The 13,196-nt window shown below is 46.7% G+C and overlaps 1 protein-coding gene across 9 annotated transcripts in view; it reads right to left on the bottom strand.

The window, feature by feature from the left end:
* The window catches only part of IQSEC3 (IQ motif and Sec7 domain ArfGEF 3), a 74,444-nt gene extending 61,626 nt beyond the window's left edge, over positions 1–12,818 (bottom strand). For all 9 annotated transcript variants that reach the window (XR_013215965.1, XM_077266984.1, XM_077266985.1 and 6 more), the window contains exon 1: positions 12,348–12,818. Coding sequence is in view for 8 of the 9 variants with exons in the window: in XM_077266984.1 (XP_077123099.1) it covers positions 12,348–12,736 (389 nt within the window). In the remaining variant the exon portion in view is untranslated. The remainder of the gene's footprint in view (positions 1–12,347) is intronic.
* Between the last annotated feature and the right edge of the window lie 378 nt (positions 12,819–13,196).

The raw sequence follows: 13,196 nt of genomic DNA, 5'->3' as shown, positions 1-13,196 counted from the left end.
AAAGCTCCATTTCGAGGGGGAGATATAAAAAGAAAAATAACCAACAGAGAGATATGGTGGATGTATCAACTTAAGTCCAGAGCCCCCCTAGGCATGAATATCCGGCAGGATCTTATGAATTATTATGAATGATAAGTTATAATTCTTGCATATATGGTTTTTTTTTTTTTTTCCCTTTCTCCTGCCTTAAGCATAGTATTTGTACATGCAAATTTCAGGCTAAACTCACTAATTACCTGTAGGTGTTGCCCTGTTTCTGTTGTCTGCAAGACCAGGGGGTGTAACCTAATGGGCCTAGTCCTATATGGCAGCCCTCTTTCATTTTATTTTTATCACAATGAGTAAGGCGGCACGACCGTTGAAACGCGTTTGATTTTAATGCACTTTAAGCCTGTGACTGTCACTGGTAGGAATCACCCGTTTTTGTGTCTATGGATATGAAGATGGACTTTGGATTTATGTGCTTTTAACAAAAATGGAATAAAAGGTATTTTTTATGGACATCACCCACGCTGGACTTCTGCTTTTCCTTTGTACTACTTGCAGCACTGCATGATCCGTGCGCTGGGACTGAGAGGAGGTGAGCTGATCTTCGTTGCTTTTTCTTTCCAGTATTATAGTAGTTATATTCTTGTACATAGGGGCAGTATTATAGTAGTTATATTCTTGTACATAGGAGCAGTATTATAGTACGGTAGTTATATATTTGTACATATGGGGCAGTACTATAGTAGTTATAGTCTATATAGGAGCAGTATTATAGTAGTTATACTCTTGTACATAGGAGCAGTATTATAGTAGTTATATTCTTGTACATAGGGGCAGTATTATAGTAGTTATATTCTTGTACATAGGGGGCAGTATTATAGTAGTTATATTCTTGTACATAGGAGCAGTATTATAGTAGTTATATTCTTGTACATAGGGGGCAGTATTATAGTAGTTATATTCTTGTACATAGGAGCAGTATTATAGTAGTTATATTCTTGTACATACGGGGCAGTATTATAGTAGTTATATTCTTGTATATAGGGGCAGTATTATAGTAGTTATATTCTTGTACATAGGGGGCAGTATTATAGTAGTTATATTCTTGTACATAGGAGCAGTATTATAGTAGTTATATTCTTGTACATATGGGGCAGTATTATAGTAATTGTATTCTTGTACATAGGGGCAGTATTATAGTAGTCATATTCCTGTACATAGGAGGCAGTATTATAGTAGTTATATTCTTGTACATAGGGGCAGTATTATAGTAGTTATATTATTGTACATAGGAGCAGTATTATAGTAGTTATATTATTGTACATAGGAGCAGTATTATAGTAGTTATATTCTTGTACATAGGAGCAGTATTATAGTAGTTATATTCTTGTACATAGGGGCAGTATTATAGTAGTTATATTATTGTACATAGGAGCAGTATTATAGTAGTTATATTATTGTACATAGGAGCAGTATTATAGTAGTTATATTCTTGTACATAGGGGCAGTATTATAGTAATTGTATTCTTGTATATAGGGGCAGTATTCATATATAAAGTACTTTTCAGATTCTGTATTTTGGGTTACTTTATAATGTCATTGATTACAAGGATTCCGATACTCAGGGGATTGATATTTTTGAAGGATAATTTAATATTCCTCATACTTCAGGGCCAAATTCTCCAGATCCTCACTTGTTCATTACCCTTGCGTACCCATCCGGCCCTATTCCTGCTCATACAGCTGAGGGTACACATAGGTTAAGAGTCACAGTTCAGTGCTCTCTGCCAATACACACATTATCGCAGCCGTCAGTCTGTGCTGTTACATCTCCGGGCACCAGCTGGACAGAAGACGCTGCTGGTGACATGTCCTCCTCGATAGCTGGGTCAGCTTTCGGCCATCTCTGCCCCACAACCCGGATAAGACAGGACACACAAGACACTGCACATTCTGAAAGGCCCTATCACCATATAACCAGAACACCCCATCCTATCACCATATAACCAGTACACCCCCCATACTTTCACTATATAACCAGTACAGCCCCATACTATCACCATATAACCAGTACAGCCCCATACTATCACCATATAACCAGTACACCCCATACTATCACCATATAACCAGTACACCCCTCATACTATCACCATATAACCAGTACAGCCCCATACTATCACCATATAACCAGTACACCCCATACTATCACCATATAACCAGTACAGCCCCATACTATCACCATATAACCAGTACAGCCCATACTATCACCATATAACCAGTACACCCCTCATACTATCACCATATAACCAGTACAGCCCCATACTATCACCATATAACCAGTACACCCCTCATACTATCACCATATAACCAGTACAGCCCCATACTATCACCATATAACCAGTACACCCCATACTATCACCATATAACCAGTACAGCCCCATACTATCACCATATAACCAGTACAGCCCCATACCATCACCATATAACCAGTACACCCCCATACTATCACCATATAACCAGTACAGCCCCATACCATCACCATATAACCAGTACAGCCCCATACTATCACCATATAACCAGTACAGCCCCATACTATCACCATATAACCAGTACACCCCCATACTATCACCATATAACCAGTACAGCCCCATACTATCACCATATAACCAGTACAGCCCCATACTATCACCATATAACCAGTACACCCCCCATACAGTCACCATATAACCAGTACACCCCATACTATCACCATATAACCAGTACAGCCCCATACTATCACCATATAACCAGTATAGCCCCATACAGTCACCATATAACCAGTACAGCCCCATACAGTCATCATATACAGTTATATGAAAAAGTTTGGGCACCCCTATTAATCTTAAGCTTAATGTTTTATAAAAATTGTTTTTTTTGCAACAGCTATTTCAGTTTCATATATCTAATAACTGTTGGACATAGTAATGTTTCTGCCTTGAAATGAGGTTTATTGTACTAACAGAAAATGTGCAATCTGCATTCTAACAAAATTTGACAGGTGCATAAGTATGGGCACGTCACCAGAAAAGTGACATTAATATTTAGTAGATCCTCCTTTTGCAAAAATAACAGTCTCTAGTCGCTTCCTGTAGCTTTTAATGAGTTCCTGGATGAAGGTATTTTTGACCATTCCTCTTTACAAAACAAAACAGCGTTTCCTGACCGTGGAAACATACCCTTATTGTTCCACCACCCCAACCACTCCATATACCAGACCTCTGCCCTTCCCTAATAACCTCCCTCTCCAACATCACTGAAGGAGAGCTTACTCGCCTCTTTTCCAAATCACACCTCACCATCTGTGCACTTGACCCCATCCCTTCCCAACTGCTCCCCAACCTCACTAACATGCTCATTCCAGCCCTAACCCATCTCTTCAACCTATCGCTAGCTTCTGGTACCTTCCCCTCTGCCTTCAAACATGCCACCATCACACCAATCCTCAAAAAAAACTAACCTTGACCCAACTGCTATGCCCAGCTATCGCCCCATATCACTCCGTTTGCTTCAAAACTCCTTGAGCAGCATGTCCATGCTCAACTTTGCTCCCACCTCTCATCTAACTCTCTCCTTGACAACCTCCAATCTGGCTTCCGCCCCCACCACTCCACAGAAACTGCCCTGACCAAAATTACCAATGACTTACAGCCAAAACTAACAGACAGTTCTCCATCCTCCTCCTTCTCGACCTGTCCTCTGCCTTCGACACAGTCGACCACTGCCTACTGCTACAGATTCTTTCTTCCCTTGGCATCAAAGACCTTGCCCTGTCCTGGATTGCCACTTACCTTTACGACCGCACATTTAGCGTTTCCCACTCCCACACTACCTCCTCATCCCGCCCTCTCTCTGTTGGAGTCACTCAAGGATCTGTCCTAGGGCCCCTACTTTTTTCCATCTATACCCTTGGTCTCAGACAACTCATAAAGTCCCATGGCTTCCAGTACCACCTGTATGCGGACGACACTCAGATCTACCTCTCTGGCTCAGATGTCACCTCTCTGCTGTCCAGAATCCCGGAGTGTCTATCAGCCATATCCTCCTTCTTCACCTCTCGCTTCCTAAAACTCAATGTAGACAAAACCGAACTCATCATCTTTCCCCCATCTCGCGTATCCCCCCTACCTGATCTGTCTATTATGGTAAACGGCATCACGCTCTCTCCCGCACCTGAAATCCGCTGCCTCGGAGTAACTCTCGATTCTGCCCTGTCTTTCAAACCGCACGTCCAAACTCTTGCCACCTCCTGTCGCCTCCAACTCAAAAATATTGCCAGAATCCATACCTTCCTCAGCCCACAATCTACTAAGACTCTTGTGCATGCCCTCATCATCTCCCGCCTCGATTAGTGCAACACCCTCCTCTGTGGCCTCCCCGCTAACTCTCTTGCACCGCTCCAGTCTGTCCTCAACTCTGCTGCCCGGCTAATCCACCTCTCTCCTCGCTACTCCCCTGCTTCTCCCCTCTGCAAATCCCTCCACTGGCTCCCAATTCCCCAATGAATCCAGTTCAAACTACTAACACTGATCTACAAAGCCATCCACAACCTGTCCCCTCCCTATATCTCTGAACTAATCTCCCAATACCTTCCCTCACGTAATCTCCGATCCTCCCAAGACCTCCTACTCTCCTCCACACTTATTCATTCCTCAAACAACCGCCTCCAAGATTTCTCCCGAATATCCCCCATCCTCTGGAATTCCACGCCTCAACACGTCCATTTATCCACCACCCTCGGATCCTTCAGACGGAACCTGAAAACCCATCTCTTCAGGAAAGCCTACAGCCTGCAATCACAATTCTGCCGCCTCACCACCACCCGAGCTGCCGCCTCACCAGCACCCGAGCTGCCGCCTCACCAGCACCCGAGCTGCCGCACCCCCGACCTTGTCTCTTCCCCATTATCCCGTAGAATGTAAGTCCGCAAGGACACGGTCCTCTTCCCTCCTTATCAGTTTGTCATTGTAAATTTGTTTACTGTAAACGATATCTATAACTCTGTACATAACCCCTTTTCTCATGTACAGCACCATGGAATTAATATGCTATATAAATAAATAATAACAATATAACCAATACACCCCTCATACTATCACCATATAACCAGTACATCCCTCATTCTATCACCATATAGCCAGTACAGCCCCATATTATCACCATATAACCAGTACAGTCCCATACTATCACCATATAACCAGTACAGCCCTCATGCTATCACCATATAATAGTAGTAATAATAATAATAATTTTATTTACATAGCGCCAACATACTCCGCAGCGCTTTACAAATTATAGCGGGAACTTGTACAGACAATAGACATTACAGCATAACAGAAATCACAGTTCAAAACAGATACCAGGAGGAATGAGGGCCCTGCTGCTCGCAAGCTACAATCTATGAGGAAAAGGGGAGACACGAGAGGTGGATGGTAACAATTGCTTTCGTTGTTCGGACCAGCCATAGTGTAAGAATCGGGTGTTCATGTAAAGCTGCATGAACCAGTTATCAGCCTAAGTATGTAGCAGTACAGACACAGAGGCTATTAACTGCATAACGTGTATGAGAACACGATGCAAGGAACCTGATTATGTGTTTTGTTTTTCTATTTTTTATAGGCCACACAGGGATAGTTAGGTTAATGCGTTGAGGCGGTAGGCCAGTCTGAACAAATGAGTTTTTAGGGAATGCTTAAAACTGTGGGGATTGGGGATTAATCGTATTAACCTGGGTAGTGCATTCCAAAGAATTGGCGCAGCACGTGTAAAGTCTTGGAGACGGGAGTCAGAGGTTCTGATTATTGAGGATGCTAACCTCAGGTCATTAGCAGAACAGAGAGCACGGTTAGGGTGGTAGACTGAGACCAGAGAGGAGATGTAGGGTGGTGCTGAGCCATGGAGTGCTTTGTGGATGAGGGTAATAGTTTTGTACTGGATTCTTGAGTGGATGGGTAGCCAGTTTAATGACTGGCACAGGGTAGAGGCATCGGTGTAACGATTGGTGAGGAATATAATCCTGGCAGCAGCATTCAGGACAGATTGGAGCGGGGAGAGTTTGGTAAGAGGGAGGCCGATTAAGAGAGAGTTACAATAGTCCAGATGAGAATGAATAAGAGAAACAGTGAGAGTTTTTGCAGTGTCGAAAGTAAGAAAAGGGTGAATTCTAGAAATGTTTTTGAGATGCAGATTAGAAGAGCGAGCCAGTGATCGGATGTGGAGGGTGAAGGAAAGCTCAGAATCAAGGATGACCCCAAGGAAGCGGGCATGGTGCTTGGGAGTAATGGTGGAACCACCCACGGAGATGGCAATGTCAGGCAAAGGTAGGTTAGTAGAGGGAGAGAACACGAGGAGTTCAGTTTTTGACAGGTTCAGTTTCAGATAGAGGGAGGACATGATGTTAGAGACAGCGGTAAGACAATCACTGGTGTTTTCTAAAAAGGCAGGTGAGATATCAGGAGCAGAAGTGTATAATTGGGTGTCATCAGCATAGAGATGGTACTGGAACCCAAATCTGCTGATTGTTTGTCCAATAGGGGCCGTGTATAGAGAGAGAAGAGGAGGGGGCCTAGGACTGATCCTTGAGGAACCCCAACAGTAAAGGTACCGTCACACTAAGCAACGTCGCCAGCGATCTGTGACGTTGCAGCGTCCTAGGGAGCGATATCGCTGTATTTGACACGCAGCAGCGATCAGAATCCCGCTGTGAAATTGCTGGTCGCTGCTAGAAGGTCTGCACATTATTTGGTCGCTAGGTCGCCGTGTATCGCTGTGTTTGACAAGCAAAAGCAACCATACCAGCGATATTTTACACTGGTAACCAGGGTAAACATCGGGTTACTAAGCGCAGGGCCGCGCTTAGTAACCCGATGTTTACCCTGGTTACCAGCGTAAAATGTAAAAAAACAAACAGTACATGCTCACCTGCGCGTCCCCCAGCCTCTGCTTCCTGACTCTTACTGATCGCCGGCCCTAAACTGAAAGTGAAAGCACAGCGGTGACGTCACCGCTCTGCTGTTAGGGCCGGAGCTCAGTCAGTGTCAGGAAGCAGAGGCTGGGGGACGCGCTGGTGAGTATGTACTGTTTGTTTTTTACATTTTACGCTGGTAACCAGGGTAAACATCGGGTTACTAAGCGCGGCCCTGCGCTTAGCAACCCGATGTTTACCCTGGTTACCCGGGGGCCTCGGCATCGTTGGTCGCTGGAGAGCGGTCTGTGTGACAGCTCTCCAGCGACCAAACAGCGACGCTGCAGCGATCGGCATCGTTGTCGCTATCGCTGCAGCGTCGCTTAGTGTGACGGTACCTTAAGGGGAAGGTGAGAGGAGGAGGAACCAGCAAAACAAACAGTGAAGGAGCGGTCAGAGAGATAGGAGGAGAACCAAGAGAGAACGGTGTCCTTGAGGCCGATGGAGCGGAGCATAGTGAGGAGGAGCTGATGATCCACAGTGTCGAATGCTGCAGAGAGATCCAGGAGAATTAGCATGGAGTAGTGACCATTAGATGTAGCTGTTAGTAGGTCATTAGAGACTTTAGTGAGGGCAGTTTCAGTAGAGTGTAAAGAGCGGAAGCCAGATTGAAGACGGTCGAGAAGAGAGTTATCTGAGAGATAGCGGGTAAGACGGGAGTGGACCAGGCGTTCCAGGAGTTTAGAGATGAAGGGAAGATTAGAGACAGGTCTATAATTAGCGGCACAGTTTTGGTCGAGGGAGGGTTTTTTAAGTAATTGGTGTATGATGGCATGCTTAAATGAGGAGGGAAAAATACCGGAAGAGAGAGAGAAAGGTTGAATATTTTTGTTACGTGAGGGGTGACAGCCGGGGAAAGGGACTGGGGGAGATGTAAAGGAATGGGGTCACTGGTGCAAGTGGTGGGGCGAGAAGATGCAAGGAGCCTGCTTACTTCTTCTTCTGTAACTGGTTCAAAGTCAGAGAGTTAACTGGATGCAGTGGGGGAGGGAGGACAGTGCATGGTCTGAAGGGATTGGGAGACAATTTCCTGTCGAATGTGGTCAATTGGCTGCACTCTTGGGTTGAGTAGGGAATGGAAGGTGTCAAAGAGACGTTTAGGGTTATTGGACAGGGAGGTGATGAGGGTGTTAAAGTAGGTTTGTTTGGAGAAGTGAAGGGCAGAGTTGTATGTTTTAAGCATAAACTTATAATGGATGAAACCTTCGGGTAGATTAGATTTTCTCCACAGACGTTCGGCGCACCTGGAGCACCGCTGTAGGAAACGTGTTTGCAGTGTGTGCCACGGTTGTCGTCGTCGTCTGTGCCGAGTTCTTCTATGTATAGGAGGTGCAGCTTCATCCAGGGCACTTTGCAGGGTTTCATTGTAATGCTTCAGTGCAGAATCAGGACATGAGATGGAGGAGATTGGGGCCAATGAGGACTGCAAGTTCTTCGCAAGTTTCTGGGTGTTAATGGCCTGTATGTTTCTATAAGTGTGGAAAGTGGGGGTGACCTGAGCGGGATGGCAGTTCTTGATAGAGAATTAAAGAAGGTTGTGGTCAGAGAGCGGGAGAGGGGAGTTTGTGAAATCGTCCACTGAGCAAAGCCGGGAGAAGACCAAGTCGAGGGAGTTTCCGTCTTCATGCGTTGGAGCGTTAGTATGCTGCGAGAGGCCAAAAGAAGAGGTTAGAGATAAAAGGTGAGAAGCAGATGGGGAGAGGGAAAAAGCAATGGGGATGTTGAAGTCACCCAAGATGAGGGTGGGGGTGTCACAGGAGAGAAAGTGTGGAAGCCAGGTGGCAAAGTGATCCAGGAACTGATGAGAGGGGCCGGGAGGACGATACACCACCGCCACTCGCATGGAGAAGGGGATGTAGAGTCTGACAGCATGGACTTCAAAGGAAGGGAAGTAAAGTGAGGGTACTTGGGGGATAACCTGAAAGGTACATTTGGGTGATAGGAGCAGACCAACGCCTCCACCTACTCTGTTGTCCGATCTTGAGGTATGAGAAAAGTGTAGTCCACCATATGAGAGAGCAGCATCAGCAGTGGTGTCTGACTGCTGGATCCAGGTTTCAGTAAGAGCCAGGAGGTTAAGAGAATCAGAAAGGAAGAAGTCATGGATGAAAGGGAGGTTATTACACACACAGAGCGAGAAATCCAAAGGGCACAATTGAAAGAGGCGGAAGGCATGCATGGAGTATTAATAAGGTTAGAGGGGTTTCTGAGTGTAGCAGTTGGGAGGTTTGACTGGCTATAACATGGGGGGCCGGGGTTGGGAGCGATGTCTCCAGCGACTAGGAGAAGGAGGATAGAAAGAGTGAGCAGATGGTTAAGTGATAACCAGTACCCTCACATACTATCACCATATAACCAGTACAGTCCCATGCTTTCACCATATAACCAGTACAGCCCCATACTATCACCATATAACCAGTACAGCCCCATACCATCACCATATAATCAGTACACCCCCATACCATCACCATATAACCAGTACAGCCCCATACAGTCACCATATAACCAGTACAGCCCCATACTATCACCATATAACCAGTACAGCCCCGTACTATCACCATATAACCAGTACAGTCCCATACTATCACCATATAACCAGTACACCCCTCATACTATCACCATATAACCAGTACAGCCCCATACTATCACCATATAACAGTACACCCCATACCATCACCATATAACCAGTACATACCCATACTATCACCATATAACCAGTACAGCCCCATACTATCACCATATAACCAGTACACCCCTCATACCATCACCATATAACCAGTACACCCCTCATACCATCACCATATAACCAGTACACCCCTCATACCATCACCATATAACCAGTACACCCCCCTACCATCACCATATAACCAGTACACCCCCATACTATCACCATATAACCAGTACAGCCCCATACTATCACCATATAACCAGTACAGCCCCATACTATCACCATATAACCAGTACACCCCTCATACCATCACCATATAACCAGTACACCCCTCATACCATCACCATATAACCAGTACACCCCTCATACCATCACCATATAACCAGTACACCCCCCTACCATCACCATATAACCAGTACACCCCCATACTATCACCATATAACCAGTACAGCCCCATACTATCACCATATAACCAGTACACCCCTCATACTATCACCATATAACCAGTACACCCCTCCAGTGACCTCTGGGACCAGCACGCTCCTGTAGCCGTTTCCCACAATCCTCACACATCCAGATTCTCCGCATGTAGAGCTGCACCATCCCTCCCATCATCCATCCTGTGATCCTGGTGCAGAGATGACCCAACGAGCAGCTCAGTGAATATAGGAGATGAGGACGTTATTACACCGCAGCGGAGGGGACGGGGGGGGGCACATAATAAAAGAGACTACGTGTCTGCTTTCTCTGTCAAGGTGAGATTATGACAGTGCCAAGAGGGGGTGGGCACAGCTGGCATGAGGGATCCGGACCTAGATGGGTTGCACAGGTCACCCTGAGACACTGACAGCAGTGCCATGAACACCCGACCTCCCTGTAATGTGTAACTCCCTGGGGAGCAGGGACCCTCACATCCCTCTACAGGGACTACCGGCACTGGCACTGCATGGGTTAATAGTAAAGAAGGAAATCTAAGAATAGCTAAAATGAGAGCCCCCATGTGGGCACCTAGGCACGCCATTTCTGCAGGTGCTATAACATCAAGCATGTTGTGCATGATTGTGGTTCTACATTTCAGGCAGAGAGCACCTAACCCTGCAGGATTCCTTCAAATGGAAAGCGTGCAGGAGCAAAATGTACTCGTTATACAGTGCCACAACAGATGGAGTGCCCAAAGGATGCCTACTGCCATGCCAAGGCTTAGCCTGCAGATATAAAGGATCAGAGGCTGGCATATGCCCGGGTGGCACTAACTGCAATAAACACGACAGACCAGAACATGGATCAGTAAGGTAAACTCAACATAAATGCCATCACAAAAACAAGGCAAAGTGAGGAGGGGGGAGAGCCCATGGCCGTACCCTAAAATACAGCCATAACCAGGAAGCTTCTCCTGTACACAAATGCTATAGAGGGCATCTAATTATAACAACCGTATAGAGGCATCAAAGGATGGCAGATAGGGGAGAGAAGAGCCCATCGTCGCACCCCAAATACCCTGATACAGACTCATCACCGGGAAGCTTCTACTGTACATGAACCCTAGAGAAGCAAACTAGTTATACCAATATTGGAGAGGGTAACTAATTATATCAACCCATAGAGGTCATCAGAGAACAAAAGCAGAAACAAGTCAGAGGAGCAAGGGGAGCCCATCTCTGTACCCTAATATAAAGCTATCATGGAAAGCTTCTACTATACCTGAATCACTTAAAGGCTATCTAATTTTACTAACCCTAGAGAGGTCAATTATACCAACTCTAGAGATAGTAACCAATAATAACCCATAGAGGGCATCAGAGAAGAAAAGCAGGTGGGGGAAAGGGTGGAGCCCATTGCGGTACCCTAATTACCCCGTTACAGAGTCAAGTTTCTGCTTGAACTGTAGAGAGTGCAAATAACTATACCAACCATAGATAGGGCAACTAATTATACCAACCCCATAGAGATAATCAGAAAAAGATGGGGTATAGGAGACATAACATTGACAGACTAAAAAAAACCTGATAGCGAGACTTCACCAGGAAGCTTCTACTATAGCAACCCATTGATGGCATAAGAAAAATAAGGCAAATGGGTGTCTTAGGAGAGCCCACCGCTGTATGCTTAATACCCCACTATACAGTCATCATTGAAAAGCTTCTACTGTATATGAATCCTATAGAGATCAACTAATTGTATCTGCCCTATAAATGGCAACCAAACCCTAGAGAGGGCAGATAACTATAACAACCTCATAGGTGGCATCAGAGAAAGAAGTTATATGGATGTAAGAGGAGAGCCCTTCGTTGTACCCTTAATACCAAGACATGGCATCATGGAAGGGAAGCTTCTTCTATACCGAAGTCCAAAAGACGGCAAGTAATAAGAACAAACCTATAAAGGGAAATGAAACCCTAGATAGGGTAACAAATGTACCAACCCCATAGAAGGCGTGAGGCAGATGGGGGGAGAGAGGAGCCCATCGCTGTACCCTAAATATCCTGATATTGTTGTATACATGACCCTAGAGTGGGCAACTGATGACAACCCCACAGGGGCAGTGGCATCTATAGACCCTATTTATACCGACCCTATAGAGGACATCATAGGCAGCAGGCAGATGGGCACCCTAAACACCGGGAACCGGGTGATGGCAGGGCTCCCCCACACATGGCCCCGCACACCCATCCCGGAGGGCTCGGTACTCACTCGGCTTTCCTCCCCAGGATGGCCTTGCACAGGGTCTGCGGCTTGTGCAGCTGCGGGGAGCTCCGGGGCGCAGCGCTCTGTCCGGGCTCCGGCTCAGGCTCGCAGCTCGGGGCGGGTGCAGGAAGCTGATGCGCCGGGGACTGCGCCTGGCCGTGCGCCGGGCTCTCGGGGGCGCTCTGCGGCGCCGGGTTGGGGCTGTGCTGCGCTGCCTGGTGCAGGTCCCGGAGGCTCCGGTTCTCGGTGCCCAGCTGGTCCAGCCTCCGCTCCAGCTCGTCGATGCGCTGCCGCTGGGTGTGGATGAGGCTCTGCTGGTTCTGCACGATGCTGGTCAGCTCCCGCAGGTAGAGCACGGCGCGGACCGGGTTCTCCAGGAGATTCTCCATCATCATCCCGGGACCCGCACACACTGACAGCGGACACGAAGCTGCTGCTGCCGGCGGCGGCGGGAGGAGGCGGAGGAGGCCGGGCCAGTGCGAGGAGCACGGCGGGTTATATAACGGGGAGGAGGCAGCGCGGCCCGACCCCCAGATACAGTGTATACCGGCCCCAGATACAGTATATACTGACCCCCAGATACAGTGTATACCGGCTGTATACCGACCCCAGATACAGTATATACCGACCCCAGATACAGTATATACCGACCCCCAGATACAGTATATACCGACCCCCAGATACAGTATATACCGACCCCCAGATACAGTGTATACCGACCCCCAGATACAGTATATACCGACCCCCAGATACAGTGTATACCGACCCCCAGATACAGTATATACCGACCCCAGATACAGTGTATACCGACCCCCAGATACAGTATATACCGACCCCCAGATACAGTGTATACCG

Source organism: Ranitomeya variabilis, chromosome 5, assembly GCF_051348905.1.
Source record: "Ranitomeya variabilis isolate aRanVar5 chromosome 5, aRanVar5.hap1, whole genome shotgun sequence".
In the NCBI taxonomy this organism is placed as follows: Eukaryota; Metazoa; Chordata; class Amphibia; order Anura; family Dendrobatidae; genus Ranitomeya; species Ranitomeya variabilis.
This window is presented reverse-complemented; position numbering and strand designations above follow the sequence as displayed.